We start from the raw sequence: 17,425 nt of genomic DNA, 5'->3' as shown, positions 1-17,425 counted from the left end.
AATTCAGAATATTCTTGCCAATATCAAGTTCGGACTCTACGCTAAACATAAAATGGCCTTAAAATAAGTCAGCTAATTAATTCCATTTCTCAGCAAGCCACGAAAAGAAGGTCGCCTTTCATTCAACAAAAGAAGACTGAGCTTTTTTTTCCATGAGCAGGAAGGAGGGGGTTTGGACACAGAAGACAAAAATAATTACCCTCATAATGAACCTTTATCTAGTCTGAGTAAAGATGCTGTCCACGGACAAGGAAGAAGAGGAGTAAAGAAAAAAAATTTCAAGTTAGGTCTTCTAATATAGTTTCGTGATCTTAAATATTGCAAAACACAGTAATTCTACCAACATTTCATAACTAAGAGACAATATGCATTCAAATATACACATGCTGATTATCTGTAATAATCTCTAACACAGAAAATGGAGAACTGCCTTCAATGCCAGAAAATGAGCAAAAAAAAGTCTTACCTTGTTTAATTTCGAGCAGCATGATCTAGCATTAATGTAATCACATTCCAAATCAGACAATGTAATTATCTGATGATCAAGATAAGGAATTATTATACTTTTATAACAATTACTTGTTTTTAAGTTTCACAAAGCAATTCCAGTTGCAAGGCAGAATTACCTTTGAATTCAAAGGAATTTAGTTATTTCCTTAAAGTTTGCTCAATAGACAACTCAATTTTCTCATGTTCCTTCAACAAATGATTTTCACAAAATAATGCTATTATGCTCAATTCTAACGTTACACACACCAGAACATTGGATCTGAGTTCTCAAATGTCAAACAGTGGCTGTAAGAAATGGAAAGTAAGACCTATAAAAAGCAGCTTAGGGGCTGGCCCCGTGGCCGAGTGGTTAAGGTCGCACTCTGCTTCGGCGGCCCAGGGTTTCACCAGTTCAAATCCTGGGTTCGGACATGGCACTGCTCATCAGGTCATGCTGAGGTGGCATCCCACATGCCACAACTAGAAGGACCCACAACTAAAAATACACAACTATGTACCGGGGGGCTTTGGGAGAAAAAGGAAAAATTTTTAAAATCTTAAAAAAAAAAAAAAAGCAGCTTAAATGTTAAAAACCTGAATTCCCAATAGTAGAAAAAGTGTTTACTTATGATAAATAAAAAGTGTTTGAAGACTTAAGATATGAAAAAATAAAACAGGATACAAAACTACAAATACACCATGGTCATATGTTAGCAGTGGTTATGCCTCCAAAGTTGGATTACAGATGATTTGTTTTCCAAATACTTTATTTCCCTAACTTCCCACAGTAAACCTGTAGTATCCTGGAATTAAGCAAAAAGTGGTTTTTAGTACAAAATATAAACTCACAAATAAAAATTTGAGGGACAGGGTGCAGCCCCGTGGCTGAGTGGTTAAGTTTGCACACTCAGCTTGAGTGGCCAGGGGTTTCGCTGGTTCGGATCCTGGGCATGGACCTAGCGCCGCTCATCAAGCCATGCTGAGGCAGTGTCCTACACAGCAGACCTAGAAGGACCTACAACTAGAATAGACAACTACGTACTGGGGGGTTTGGGGGAGAAGAAGGAGGGAAAAAAAAAGATTGGCAACAGATGTGAGGTGCCCAAAAAAAACACACTGAGGAACAGATAGACATAAAAGGAAAGGGAAAAGTCCTCAAATGAATGACACAGTGCCTCAGATTTACTTTAAAACACTCTACCACCCACCCCCTAATAGGTGGGAAAGAGATGAAAAAGAATGGCAAAATGTTGAAAATCATTGAAGGTTGGTGATAGAAACTTGGGGTTTATTACACTACCTCTCAACTTTTGTTTGAAAATGTCCAATAAAACAAGTAAAAAGAAATGTTATCAACTAAATCCTAAACAGTCTCATATGGATATTCCCCGTCACCTCAACACAGCTGAAGCCAAACCTTCACTTTCTCCACAAACTGTTCCACCTCCCATTTGTTTTATTTCTGTCAATGACACAAGCATCATTTGCCCAGGCTCAAAATACGGAAAGTTATTTCTGCCTTCTGTTTCATCTCTCATAATTGTTCATTACCAGGTCCTATCAATCGTGTCTCCCTAACACCAGTCACATTAATCCCTCCCTTCACCTGCCCACAACTAGCACTTTATTTCAAATCCAGATGCACCTACTCCCTGATGGTTTCTCACCGTGCAGTCTTTCCTGTTTCCAACCCACTGTGCAGATTCAACTACTTAGCACATCACTCTATGTCAAAAATTTTCCATGGCTCCCTATTGCCTAGAGGATAAAAGTGAAAGCCCTCCCCTCCTGAATATTCAAACCCTCCAAAACCTATCTAATCCAGCATTTCTAACCTGACCTAATACTGCCAAAATCAGCCAAGTGCTCCAGAGGGTCTACTCCTCAACCCCATCACTGAGAAACGCAGTGAAAGTACCTGACTCTGCACCTTCGCTCTTGCCTGTGTCTGATTTTGAATATCCACCCTCTTCCTTCTCTGCAGGTTTTCCTCACAGTTCAAAGTCCAGGAAAACCCCTATCCCTACAGATCGTCTACCCCGACCATTTTCCACCTCTTGATTCTAATACTAAGCTAGTGCAACTATCCAAAAATACAGTAACACAATATGCTGAACTTCATCAAAACACACCCTGAATGTACCTTAATAGACGTCTATCTACATCAAATACTCCACGTAACATTTTTCTATGCACATAAGCTGGTTTATATAAGCCAGAGTTATTTTAAATTCTCCAGCCTAGTTTTCCAAACTGCAAAAAGAGAAATCCAAGTTTCACTTCTGTAAGTGTAAACTCCAGTTCCTTATGTCACAAGAGGGACACAGGTCATCAAAACTTAGGCAATCGATGCTGCCCTTTCAGTCAGTTCGCCAGACCTAATAAAACTCAGGGTTCTCCTTATTAGAAATTGTCAGTTAAGTAAAAACTGCAGCTCAATTGGGGGGAAAGGGGTAGAGCAATATTTACTGCCATGGGCTGGCACTGTACTACACGCTTAACACACGTTCTCACTGTACACACACAGACCTGGGAAGTACACAGTTCCCCCCATTTTTAAAATAAGAAAACTGAAGCTTAGAGAGGCGAAGTCATGTGCACAGCAAACAGGTAAGCAAGGAATGCTGATTCCACATTCTGTCCCTTTCCACTACAACAGGCTGCCTGTCCATAACAAAGGATGAACCCACAGTGAAAACACACTCTGTACAACCATCCTATAGCCAGGATGCTCTGGCAAACAAAAACTTGAATTCGGTCAGAAAGGGACACATGCGATTTCGGAGGAATCGGGTTTTTTCTTAGCTTGCATTTAATTACTTAAATTACTTAATTACGTAAAACTAGATTGTGCATTACAACATTGGGCAACAACTAAAACTAGATGCTCCCTCAAGAGTTGTGAGAAGTTCCCGGGTCAACACTGACCGGCCTGGAAAATACAGTTTGAATACGGTAACATGCACAGCTATATAAAATACTGACGTTTCAAACACGGACCGACCCAGAAAAGTGGGAAAGTTTTGAAATGACTGGGAACTAAATCACGTGGAGAGTTACTGAACGGACGGATCTGCAACCGCCAGAAGCAACCAAAATAATCACTTGCAGATGGTTTTTAGAAGAAATTCCTCCCAATGCTCCCTCCAAAGCGGCATCGCGCAGGCAGCACTTCACCCGTCTCTGCAATGAGTCAACTCCTGGACGGCAGAGGTCCCCGCGAGTTCCCACACCCGCGCGAACAAAGGGGCGGGCGGCGGCGCAGCTGCCCGGAGTGACAAGAGGCTGCAAGTCGCCCCCGCGCCCGCCGGCCAGCCCCCCAAGCGTGGGCAGCGCCCCCCGGGACCCGGGTCTCCGACCAAGGGCCGGGCCCAGGGGATCGCCTAGAAAAACCGCCACCCTTATCTCTCGAGGCCCCAAGTAGGGAAAACCGCGACCGCTCTCCCGAAAGGGCCACGAGGGAGGCCAAGAGCCTGCCCCGGCTCGGAGAAAGGCCGCTCGGCCCCGGCGAGGGGCGGCCAGCAGCCCGGGCAGGCGGGCGGGGCAGCGGGGCTCTCCTCCCGCCCCGCGCCCCGCGCCGCCGCCCCGACCCGGCCGCGTCGCTTGCTCCCCGCACCTGCCCCGGTCCCGCCGGGGCCCCCCTCGGCCCCGTCCCTCGGGCGGCGGGCCCAGGCCGGCCTCAGCAAGGATACGAAGTACACCGAGAGGAAGATGAGCGCGCAGCAGTCGAGGAGAGAGAAGACAAACACCACCACCTCCATCCTCCTCCTCCTCCTCCTTCGCCGCCGCCGCTTCTTCCGTAAAACCGGCTGGCGCACCCCGACCCGCCCTGATAGGCCCTGGTCCCAGCTTACTGGGGCGCGTCGTCCACGCCGCCGAGGCGCGGCATGTCGGGAGTTGTGGTCCACTTTAAAAAGTCTAAAGCCATAATTCTGATGCATGCTGGGAAATGTAGTTCATTAGTACGAATACCCATCAAAGAGGTGGACCGGGCCTCTACCCTAAATTTGATTATTTCCGGAAGTTGTGACAAGCAGTTAGTCAATGCATATTTACTGAACGCTTGTAATTTGTAGGAAAAAAGGTAGAATTTCTTTGTCATGTGCGAAATTTTCTTTTGATTCTGCAGTGGACCCACTGGATCCTCTGACTTGGGGTAAGAGATTTTTATCTCAAGGCACAAATCTAATCTCGAGACTCCTGGCTTGACAGCTGAGACTTCTTCCTGATCTCAGTTACTCCGGAGATTTCACAATCCCTTGTTTCTTCTCTGTTACAGGAATGTTTCTCTCCACTCTAGATTTTAAGATCTTTGACAATTGAATATGTTGTCTTACTCACGCATTAATTTAACAAATATTTTCTGACTCCACCCCTACTATGTGCCAAGAACTGCTCTAGACTCCAGAGATACAGAAATGAACAAGGCAGACAAGGTGCTGTTCTCATCTGGTGAGGAGGAACCAGCAATAAAGTAGCAACTAAATACAGAAAAAGATTTCAAAGGGTTATAAACTCTATGAGCGAATTATAGCAAAATCATACATTCATTCAACCAATATTTTCTGAACAGCTAGTAGTATATGCCAGGTACGGGACCTTAAGGATACATGAGGAATAAGAGAGAAAAAGTCCCTACATTCCCGGAGTGTGTGAACTTAAATACTATGCCACCGGCTGGCCCCAAAATATGTACATTTTAAAAGAGAATGAAACTGGACCACTATTTTACACCATAAACAAAAATTAAGTCAAAATGGATTAAAAGCTTGAACGTAAGACCTGAAACCATAAAAAATTCTAGAAGAAAACATAGGCAGTAAGCTCCTTTACCTAAGTCTTGGTAATGGTTTTTCAAATGACACCAAAAGCAAAAGCAACAACAGCAAAAATAAACAAGTGGGACTACATTAAACCAAAAGGCTTCTGCACAGCACAGGAAACCATCACCAAAATGAAAAGACAACCGATTTGCAAAATAGGCAAATAATTGCAAATCATATATCTGATAAGGGGCTAATATCCAAAATATATAAAAGAACTCATAGTATTTAACAGCAAACAAACAATCCAATTAAAAAATGGGAAGAAGACGTGAATAGACATTTTTCCAAAGAAGACATACAGATGGCGAACAGGTACATGAAAAGATGCTCAACGTCACTAATCATCAGAGAAATGCAAACCAAAACCACAATGAGATATCACCTCACACCCGTTACAATGGCTATCATCAAAAAGACAAGTGTTGGAAAAGATATGGAGAAAAGGAAACCCTTGTGCACTATTGGTGGGAATATAAATTGGTGCAGCCACTGTGGAAAACAGTTTGGGGATTCCTCAAAAAATTAAAAATAGGGGCCGGCCCAGTGGCCTAGTGGTTAAGTTTGCACACTCTGCTTTGGCAGCCTGGGGGTTTGCAGATTCGGATTCCATGTGTGGACCTAGCATCGTTTGTCAAGCCGTGCTTTGGCAGCATCCCACATAAAAAAATTTGAGGGAGACTGGCCAGATGTTAGCTCAGCAACAATTGTCCTCAAGCAAAAAGAGGAAGTTTGGCAACAGATGTTATCTCAGGGCCGATCATCCTCACACACACACACACACACAAATTAAAAAGAAAACTACCATATGATCAAGCAAGCCCACTTCTGGGTATTTATCTGAAGAAAATGAAAACACTAACTCAAAAAGATATATGCACACCCCATGTTCATTGCAGCATTATTTTCAATAGCCAACATAAAGAAACAACCTAAGTGTCCATCGATGTGTGAATGGATAAAGAAATTGTGGTATATACGGTCGGCCCTCCATATCTGTGGGCTCTGCATCCACTGAGCCAACCAACGATGGATCGAAAGGCCTGCAATGGTTGGTCCATACTGAACATGTACACATTTTTTTGTCATTATTCCCTAAACAATACAGTAAAACAACTATTTACATAGCATTTACATTTTATTAGGCAATCTAGAGATCATTTAAAGCACAGGGGAGGATGTTTGTAAATTATCTGTAAATACTATATCATTTTATATAGTGGACTTGAGCATTCACAGATTTTGGTATCCACAGGGGGCCCTGGAACCAGTCCCCCGTGGATACCAAGGGTTGACTGTACGTGTATCGCTTAACGAGGATAAGTTCTGAGAAATGCATCTGAGGGGATTTCATCATTGTGCAAACATCATAGAGTGTACTTATATAAACTTAGATGATATAGCCTACTACATACCTAGGCTATATGGTACTAATCTTATGGGACCAGTGTCGTACATGTGGTCCATCATTGACTGAAATGTTATTATGCATGCATGACTGTATATACAATAGAATAATATTCAGCCATAAAAAAGAATGAAATCTTGCCATTTCCAACAACATGGTTGGATCCCAAGGGCATTATGCTAAGTGAAATGTCAGACAGAGAAAGATAAATATCATATGATCTCTGTTATATGTGGAATCTGAAAAAAAAAAACCAAACAAGTTTACAGATTCAGAAAACAGATTGGTGGGTGTAAGAAGGGGGTGGGTGGGAGAAATGGGTGAACTGTTTCTGTTTCTTTTTGTTTGTTTGTTTAAATAAATGGAATAAAAGAATAAATAAATAAATCCAGAAAAGAAAGGAAAATGAAAATATCCTTCTGTTTGGTACACTGTATGAAAGGGGGATGAGTTTGTCTGCAAGGAGACCGCTTAGGAGAGAAGAGGATGGACAGGGGAATTAGTATGAAGGCAAAACCAACTGGGTTTGCCTGACATTGCGTAGGCTCATAGGATCATAAAGGGTTCATAGGTTAAAGCTAGAGAATTAATACATTATTTATAAACCAGCCATCATTACACTCCCTCTGCACCTTATACACACCTCTATCAGAGCACTCATAACATTAACTCTCCTTCCTTACGTGCCTAGCCAGTCACGCCCTAGATTATAACAAAAGTAACAGATTTTATTAGTTTTGTACCCCCAGTACCTTTTTTTTTTCCACTCAAAGTTGTTGTTTTTTTTTTTACTTAAAGACTTGTGCCTGAGCTAACATCTGTTGCCAATCTTCTCCTTTTTCTTTTCTTCTTCTTCTCCCCAAAGCCCCCCAGCACATAGCTGTATATTCTAGTTGTAGATCCTTCTGGTTGTGCATACCCTCAGTATCTTCTATCCTGTAAATCACTGGTGTTTAATGTTTACCAAATGAATGACCCATACTGACTACAAGGGGAGATTTTATTAAAATGAGTCCAGATTTTATTAAAAACATAAACCTCATTTCACACACGTTCCCCTCAAGTTGGAACAGAAAACAGGTTATCACATATTCTTTATCTGCTGCTTTATCCTGAGTAAAGAAAAAAGCTGGTACCACAATCAAGGGTGAGAATGACGGGTTCTAGTTAAGATAATATTTATCTCATTCTACTTGAAAATTCAAAACTTGGTTGTGTAGGGGAGGAAGACATTTCCTCTTCCCAAATGGGGGTTCGTCTGGCCGGAGAACGAATTAAATTCACATGAGACAGAATAGCAAGAGAAAATTAAACAAAGCTTTACGAGGAACCATGGCCCGGGGCCTTTCTTCCCTAGGGAAGAAAGGGCACTGAAGAAGTGGGGTGCACATAGTGGTTCTATACCCCCAAACAGGATGTTTCACATGTGATTGAAATGTTCCTCCCACAAGAGTCACAAGATTGCCCTGTCAGCACAGCGCTTGATGGACACAGCAGGTAATGGTCTGCTATCTCGGTGGGCGTAGCAGGAGGCAAGTCTATTGTCTGGAGCTGGGCGGCCACAGGTGAGCGCAGCAATCAGTTCCTAGCCTAAGGAAAGATGCTTAATCCTTAAAGAAATGCCAACGTTGGGAGGGGGAGGGAAGTCAGTTACAGGAGGTTACCAGACTAGCACAATAAAATGAAGATTTAAGTCCTTGCCTTTGGTATTGATTAAGAGTTTTTAGAGAGAAGGTCATCTCCTTTCTTCTTCCTGGTACAGAGAGGGAGGCACCTTTTACAGATAGAGATTTACCTTACAAATGTAAATGTGTCCTAAGGAAGGGCAAGTTCCATTCCTCAGAGCCTCCTTCCCTGTCCCAGTTTATCAAAAGCAATCAGCCTCAAATAATCCTGATGCCAAAGAGACATATCTTGGGGTGGCCAACCTCAGGTCCCCACAGTTGCAATGTCAAAACTATGGGGAATGCAAAATTTGAGAGAGGGAAATGATCAGCATTACACAACAATAAGTACTCTGTGTGTCTGTGTGTATGTGTGAGAAAGAGTCATCAAGACTTTTGATTTAAAATATATGTTATATTTTAAAAGTACAGATTGAACTGTTTCAGTTTCCTGTCTGGCATGTAAGGAGCTTAGCAGTTACCAGTGGATCCTAACAAGAAATAAAAAGCCAAACAAACTGAAAAATCAACAGCTCTTCTTAGATCTGCCAACGAAAATAATCCATAAATGAAAATTTGGGTGAGTTTATTCTTAGCCAAAATGTGAGGACCATGGCCTTGGGCCTTTCTTCCCAAAGGAAGAAAGGACACCAAAGAAGTGGGGTGTACAGAGTGGTTATATACCCTCAAAGAGGATGCTCCACATATGATTGAAATGTCCCTCTTAGAATAGTCACGAGACTGCTCTGTCGGCATGGCGATTGATGGACACAGCAGGTAGTAGGTCTACTGTCTCGTGGACAAGGCAGGGTGGCAGGTCTGTTGTCTCAAGCTGGGTGGTCACAGGTGAGCACAGCAATCAGTTCCTAGCCCAGGGAAAGATGCTTATCCTTAAGGAAATGCCAATGTGGGGGAAGTTGCACCTTTATCTCAAGGCCTTTGTTCTTGCCTTAGGAAATGTTTAAAGCAGAGATACAATGCGTACTCAATGGCCTGTCAGACCTTTTTGGAAAAACAAAGTCAGGCCGAATTAGGTTTACACCAAATGGCTTCCTCATATACTCCAATATATTCTGTTGCTTGCCACTTTTATTTGTCAGATCTGTCAGAGAAGTGAGGTCACAGGGCAAACCACTGCCCCTGAAATCACAACGACAGGCTGATACAGAGAATCACAACTTATCAGAGCAGACACACACAGGCAGAAATCTCTGCGGAACCAGTATTGGGATAGGAAAACCTGAACTGTAATTGACAAAAAGCTAGAGGCTCAGTGTGGATGAGCCTAAATAGGAAAATTCCAGAGAGGGCTCTGCACTTTTGAGAAATTTCCCTCCTGTTGGTCTACTGCGTTTTCTTGGTGAAGATCAAAGAAAACTTTTCTTGTGCTTCCTGCAGGGGGAGGTGAAAAATGCCCATTTGGAAAAGACCAGAGCATTCTGTTCTTCTTAAAAAGACCTGCCCTCAGAAGAAATGATTTTATCAGAGCATGACCTTTTGAGGTTTCATCAGAGTCCAAATGACCTGGGGGAAGGGAAATACTCAACTCCAGGCCCCTCAGTCATCTGTCCCATAGGAGTTGGTTAGAGGTACTTGTGAAGCTCACAGCCCAGGGGCACAGGCTCGCTAAAAAAAAGACTTAATCATAGGACTTTAGAGCTATCCTTCTCCCAACCTCCCACCACCACATTGCTAAAAGCCTATTCCTTGGAGTTCCTTTCACCCAGGACATCATGTTCAGCTTTCAACAAAAAATTACAAGGTATAATAAAAGGCAAAAAAAAACCCACACCACAGTCTGAAGAGACAGAGCAAGCACCAGATCCAGACTCAGATATGGCAGAGATGTTAGAACTATCAGATCATGAATTTAAAACAATTATGATTAATATGCTAAGGGCTCTACTGGAAAAAGTGTAGACAACCTGCAAGAACAGATGGATAATGTAAGCAAAGAAATGGAAATTCTAAGGAAGAATCAAAAAGAAATGCTACAGATCAAAAACACTGCAACAGAAATGAAGAATGCCTTTCACAGGCTCATCAGTACAGTTGACATGGCTGAGAAAAGAATCTCTCAGCTTGAGACTATGTCAATAGAAACTTCCAAAACTAAAAAGCAAAGAGAAAAAAGACTGAAAAAAGCAATGGAACAGAATATTCAAGCATTGTGGGACAACTATGAAAGGTGTAACATATGCATAATGGGAACACCAGAAGGAGAAGAAAGAGAGAAACAAACAAGAAATACTTAAAGCAATAGTGACTGAGAATTTCCCCCAAATTAATATCAGACATCAAACCACAAATCCAGGAAGCTCAGATAACACTAGGCAGGATAAATGCCAAAACCGACACATAGGTATAACATATGAAAACTTCAGAAAATCAAACATTAGAAAAAATATACTGGAAGAAGCCAGAGGAAAACAATACCTTACCTACAAAGGAAAAATGATAAGAATTACATCTGACTTCTCAGAAACCAGGCAAGCAAGAAGAGAGTGGAATGAAACAGTTAAAGGGTGAGAGCAAAAAAAAGACACCAACCTAGAATTCTGTGTCCTGAAAAATTATCCTTCAGAAGTGAAGGAGAAATAAAGACTTTCCCAGACAAACAAAAATAGAGAATTTGTTGCCAGTAGAACCGCCTTGCAAGAAATGTTAAAAGAAGTTCTTCAGAGAGAAGGAAATTGATAGAAGTCAGAAACTTGAATCTATATAAAAAAGAAAGAGCTTTAGAGAAGGAATAAGTGAAGATAAATAAAAACTTTTATTTTTCTTATTCTTAATTGATCTAACAGATCAACTTATATATATGGATATACACACACACGCACATACATACATGCATATGTATAAGTGAAATGAGTGACAGCAATGACACAAAGGATAAGAAGGAGGAATTAGGAATATTTTATTACTATAAGGTACTTGCCTTAGCCACAAAGTGGCATAGTGTTATTTGAAAGTGGATTTGCATGAATTGTAAATGTATATTGCAAACTCTAGGGCAACTGCTAAAAAAAAGTAAAAAAAGAAATATAATTGATATGCTAAGAAAGAAGAGAAAATGGAATCATATAAAATGTTCAGTTAAAACCCCAAATGGCAGAAAAAGAGTGAAAGACAAAACTGGAAACAAAAAATAAGGCAACAAATAGAAAACAGTACAAATATGGTAGATGTTAGTCCAACTATATCAATAATTGCTTTGTGTCAATGATCTAAATACACAAATTAAAAGACAGAGATTATCACAGCAGATTAAAAATCAAGACCCAACTGTATGTTGTCTACAAGAAACCCACTTTAAATATAAAGACATATATAGATTACAAGTAAAGGGATGGTTCCTATGAGAGTAGAGCTTTAATATTCTCACTATAACAACAACAAAATAGTAATTATGTCAAGTAAAGGACGTGTTAATTAACCTTATTGCAGTAAACAGTTTGCATCAAATCATCACATTGTACACTTTAAATTTACACAATGTTATATGTCAATTATATCTCAATAAAGCTGCAGGAAAAAAAAAGTAAAGAGAGGTGAATAAAAATATACCATGCTAACACTAATCAAAAAAAAGCAGGAGAAGCTATATTAATTTTAGACAGAGCAGACTTCGGAGCAAGAAAAATTATCAAGGATAAGGAGAAGCATTGCATAATGATAAAAGTTCATTTCTCCAAGAAGACACAACAATCCTTAATGTGTATGTGCCTAACAACAGAGCAATCAAAATGAGACAAAATTGACAGAACAGCAAGGAGAAATAAATGAATCCATATTATAGTTGGAGACCTCAACAACTCTCACACAGAAAAGGACAGATACAACAGGCAGACAATCAATAAGGACACAGATGAACTGAACATCATCATCAATCAACTGGATATGATTCACTTCTATAGACTACTTCACCCAACAGCAGAATACACACTCTTCTCAAATTGAACTGTTTCTTCACTTGTCAGGTGACTTCCTTCAGTAGATTCCAGAGAAAAGATACATGGATGTAACTTTTTGAGACTGAGAGTGTCTGAGATTAGCTTTGTTCTACCCCTACCTTGACTGATAGTTTGAATTGCTATAGAATTATAGGTTGAAAATTATTTTCCAGAATAATTTTGACAGCATTGCACCACTGTCTTCTTGCTTGCATTAGTGCATGAGTTGAAAATGGCGTGCCATTCTAAAATTCTTGATCCTACGGATGTATCCTATTTGTTTTCTCTGGAAGATTTAGGATCTTCCCTAATCCTTAACATTCTGACATTTCATGACAACACGTCTTCATTGTGCTAGGCACTCAGTGGTCTCATTCAACATGGAAACTCATGCCTTACAGTTCTGGTAAGTTTTCAAGGGTTGCTTCTTTATTTTTTTTACTTCTGTTTTCTCCCTTCTCACTTCATAAAACTTCTTTTAGTTATACATTAGTACCTCCTAGATTGAGAATATTTCCTGTCTTGTTTTGATCCTTGTGTATTTATTTTTTACCTTCTATGAGAATTTCTCAGCTTTACCTTACAAACCTTCTAATGAGGCTTATTTACTATCATCTTTTTAATTTATAAGAGATCCTTTTTGTCCTCTGATTGTTCTTTTTTATAGCTTCCTCTTATTATTTCAGTGATACAGTATCTTCTCATTTCTATGAGGATACAAATTTTGGTATACTTGAAATATCCTTCTGCTCTGTGCATTGTCTCTCTTTCCTCTAATTTACTTTTTTCCATTTCTTTGCTTTGGTCTGTATTTCATGTTGGACATTACCTGCAAATAAACTTGGAACCTTGACAGTCTGTTCATATGTTAAATGAAAACATATTAAAAGGGTGATTGGGAGTTCCATACAGATGGGAAGGGCTGATTGATTAGTGGATTTCATTGTGTGTTGGTCAGTAGTGACCTAGTAGATCAGTGGCTGACCTTTGCCTCCTCAAAGGTGGCACTTTTCCCTAGGACCCTTCAGTTACTCCAGAAAAGAATCCAGCTCTTATCTGAAACAGTCTAAGCCAGGCTGCCAGTGTTCTGAGAGACAAATAGGAAAATGGAGCTGGGGTTTCATTTGAAGACTATCACTTGATAGTCCTGTTTCCGGTGTTATGCCTCCTTTCTGTTCTTTGCTATACCTAGTAAGTAAAATAAGAGGAAAAAATTACACATGGGCATCACGGCAGAGTGAGCTCTTCCCTCAGACTCTCCCTTCTAAAATACAACTAGAGGGACATTCAAACACCAACAGAGGACACACACACAACACAGGAGACATCTGGGAGACCCACACAGCCATATGCCTGTAGGTGCTGGTGAGGCTGGATCCTCTGGAGGAAGGTGAGGCTGCTCAGCAGGAGCTCTGTGGAGAGAGAAGATTTATGGCTAGAGGAAGGGCACAGTTGGGGAGAGGTACTCTGTTCCCACCTGGCATTCCAGCCCCATGCTCCAGCCCCATGCTCACCAGGAGAGCAGCATGGTAAGAGACGGGCTGGCTAGATGAGCAGCTCAGCTGGGGAGAGGCGCTGTGTTCCTGCCTGGCACTCCAGCCCCAAATTCATGGGGAGAGCAGCATGGTGAGAGAGGGGTTGGCTAGAGGAGCAGCTCAGCTGGGGAGAGGGCTCTGGTCCTGCCCAATGCTCCGGCCCTGTGCTCCAGCCACATGATCACAAGGAGTACTGCACACAGAGAGAAGCAGTGGCAGGTGGAGCCCTGTGAGCATGCAGAGACAGGCATCATTTTGGGGAGGCAGGCAGGTATAAGAAAGTGCTCCTTACCCTGCCTGGCACTCCAGTCCTGCTATCACCCAGAGCTCTGCACAGAGTGAGAAGCGGAGGCTGAGGGAAGCACAGGAAAACAAGAGCACCCCTCCTCCTGCACAGTGCTCCAGATCTGCCATTGGCCAGAGCATCACACAGTGAGAAAAGCAGCCAGTGGCTAGAGCTGGGGATCCCCAGATCATGCTGGACCCAGAATACACAGCGCATGATCCTCACCCAGTGGAAGCACATGGCAGCAGCATCCAGATAATAACACCATGCAGAGGCAAAAACCCACACCATCAAGCAATATGAGAAAGTATATTAAATCTCCAGACCAGAAGGAATATGACAAGTACCCAGAAGACAACCCTGAAGACACAGAAATTCATAACCTAAATGACAAAGAATTCAAAATAGCTATCATGAGAAAACTCAACAAGTTACAAGAAAATACAGAAAGACAAATTAATGAATTCAGGAGCTTCTTCACAAAAGAGATTGAAACTTTAAAGAAGAACCAATCAGCGTTGTTGGACATGAAAAACACAACGGATGAGATAAAGAAAAATCTGGGCTCCCTAAACAACAAAACTAACAATATGGAAGACTGAATTAACAATTTAGAGGACAATACTATAGAAATGCTTCAGAGGGAGGATAAGAGAGAACTAAGACTAAAAAGAAATGAAGAGGCTCTCAGAGAAATATCTGACTCAATTAGGAAATGCAACATTTCCTAATTACATATAAACTATATATTTATATATATATATATATAAACAATTATAGGTATTCCAGAGGGGAAAGAAAAGGTGAATGGAGCAGAAAGCTTGTTGAAAGAAATAATAGCGGAGAATTTCCCAAACATGGGAAAGGAGATGGAAATCCACATAAAAGAGGCTACCACAACTCCCAACTACGTTAATGTAAAAAGACCTCCTGCAAGGCATATAGTAGTAAAGCTGGCAAAATTCAATGACAGAAAAAATATTAAGGGCAGCAAGGCAGAAGAAAACAACTTACAGAGGAACCCCTATCAAGCTTTCAGTGGATTTCTCAGCAGAATCCTTACAGGCTAGGAGAGAGTGGAATGATACAGTCAAAATCCTGAAAGACAAAAACTTCCAGCCAAGAATTCTCTATCCAGTGAAAATCTCCTTCAGATATGACAGAGAAATAAAAACTTTCCCAGATAAACAAAAGCTAAGGGAGTTCATAACCACAAGACCTCCACTACAAGAAACCCTCAAGAAGGCTCTCATGAAAGAAAGAAAGGAAAAAAAAAAGAAAACAGGAAAAGGGCTACAAAGCCCTGAGCAAGGAGATGAATAGGTATGCCACAATCAGAAATTGGCAACTCTCTTTCAGATCAGGTTGGTAAACACTTAATTCTTACATCAAGGATAAAGAAAAGGAAAACATCAAAATAAAAATTATATCATCACCTTAACCACAAACTAACAACACAAGATGGAATAAGAAATGACAAGAACAAATTAGAAGGGGAAGAGGAAAGGGACAGAATCAGTACAGTCTAAGGAAATAAGAGGCAATCAGAGAATGGACTATCTCATCTTCAAGACTTTTTATATGAACCTAATGGTAACCACTAAACAAATAATTAGAACAGAGACACATATGACAAACAAGGAGAAAATGAAGAAAAGCAACATAGAAAACTGTCTAATCAAATTGGTAGCCTGATATACTTGGGACAAGAAACAAAGGATATGCCGAAGAACTAGAAAATGTGCAATAAGATGACAGTATTAAGCCTTCATACATCACTCTAAATGTAAATGGACTGAATTCTCCAAGCAAAAGACACAGACTGGCTGGATGGATTAAAGAATAAGACCCAACAATATGCTGCCTTCAGGAAAAACATCTCAGCTCTAAAGACAAACAGCGGCTCAGAGTGAAGGGATGGAAGACAATACTCCAAGCTAAGGGCAAACAAAAGAAAGCAGGTGTTGCCATACTTATATCAGACAAAGTAGACTTCAAGATAAAACAGGTAAAGAGAGACAAACAGGGGCAATATTTAGTGATAAATGGGACTCTCCAGCAAGAAGACATAACACTTATAAATATATATGTGCCCAACACAGGAGCACCAAAGTACATAAAGCAACTATTAACAAGCCTAAAAGGAGATATTACCAATGATACAATAATAGTAGGGGACCTCAACACCCCACTTACTTCAATGGATAGATCATCCAGACAAAAAGTCAACAAGGAGATAATGGAATTAAACGAAAAACTAGACCAGATGAACTTAAAAGATATAGAGTACTCCATCCAAAAACAGCAGAGTATACATTCTTCTCAAGTGTGCATGGAACATTCTCAAGGATAGACCACATATTGGGAAACAAGGCAAACCTCAATAAATTTAAGAAGATTGAAATCATATCTATTATCTTCTCTGACCATAATGCTATGAAAATAGAAATCAATTACAATAAAAAAGCAGGGAAAGGAACAAAAATGTGGAGACTACACAACGTGCCACTGAACAACCAATGGGTTGTTGAAGAAATAAAAGGAGAAATCAAAAAATATTTGGAGACAAATAAGAATGAAAACACACCATACCAACTCATAGGGGATGTAGCAAAAGCAGTCCTAAGAGGGCAATTTATAGCAATACAGGCCCATGTTAACAAACAATAAAAAGTTCAAATAAACAATCTTAAACTACACCTAACAGAATTAGAAAAAGAAGAACAAAGCCCAGACTCAGTAGAAGGAGGGAAATAATAAAAATTAGAGCAGAAATAAATGAAATTTAAACAAAAAAAGACTGTAAAAAGGATCAATGAAACAAGGAGCTGATTCTTTGAGAAGATAAACTAAATTGACAAACCCTTGGCCAGACTCACTAAGAAAAAAAGAGAGAAGGCTCAAATAAATAAAATTAGAAATGAAATAGGAGAAATTACAAAGGATATCACTGAAATACAAAAGATTATAAGAGAATATTATGAAAAACTATATGCCAACAAACTGGACAATCTAGAAGAAATGGATAAACTCTTAGACTCTTACAACCTCCCAAGACTTAATGAAGAAGAAATAGAGAATCTAAATAGACCAGTCACAAGATATTGAAACAGTTATCAAAAACCTTCCCAAAAATAAAAGTCCAGGACCAGATGGTTTCTCAGGAGAATTCTACCAAACAGTCAAAGAAGATTTACTACCCATTCTTTTCAAACTCTTCCAAAAAATTGAGGAAGATGGAAAAAGTCCTAACACATTCTACGAGGC

General features: G+C 40.4%; 1 protein-coding gene across 3 annotated transcripts in view; it reads right to left on the bottom strand.

Moving 5' to 3' along the window:
* Window positions 1-17,425, bottom strand: part of CNIH4 (cornichon family member 4) — a 42,516-nt gene that overhangs the window by 11,992 nt on the left and 13,099 nt on the right. The window contains exons 1-2 of one of the 3 annotated variants that reach the window (XM_014862351.3): window positions 4,182-4,372; window positions 467-535 (exon numbers count right to left, since the gene is read on the bottom strand). The exons of 1 other annotated variant lie outside the window; for it this stretch is intronic. In XM_014862351.3, the coding sequence (XP_014717837.1) occupies window positions 467-535; window positions 4,182-4,250 (138 nt within the window). In that variant the 5' untranslated portion in view covers window positions 4,251-4,372. Of the gene's footprint in view, window positions 1-466; window positions 536-4,181; window positions 4,373-17,425 lie in introns of those variants that run through there. One more of the 3 variants, XM_014862354.3, reaches the window with a different exon arrangement.

This window comes from Equus asinus, chromosome 30, assembly GCF_041296235.1.
Source record: "Equus asinus isolate D_3611 breed Donkey chromosome 30, EquAss-T2T_v2, whole genome shotgun sequence".
Lineage (NCBI taxonomy): Eukaryota > Metazoa > Chordata > Mammalia > Perissodactyla > Equidae > Equus > Equus asinus.
The sequence above is the reverse complement of the archived record's forward strand: the minus strand, read 5'-3'. Positions and strand labels throughout refer to the sequence as shown.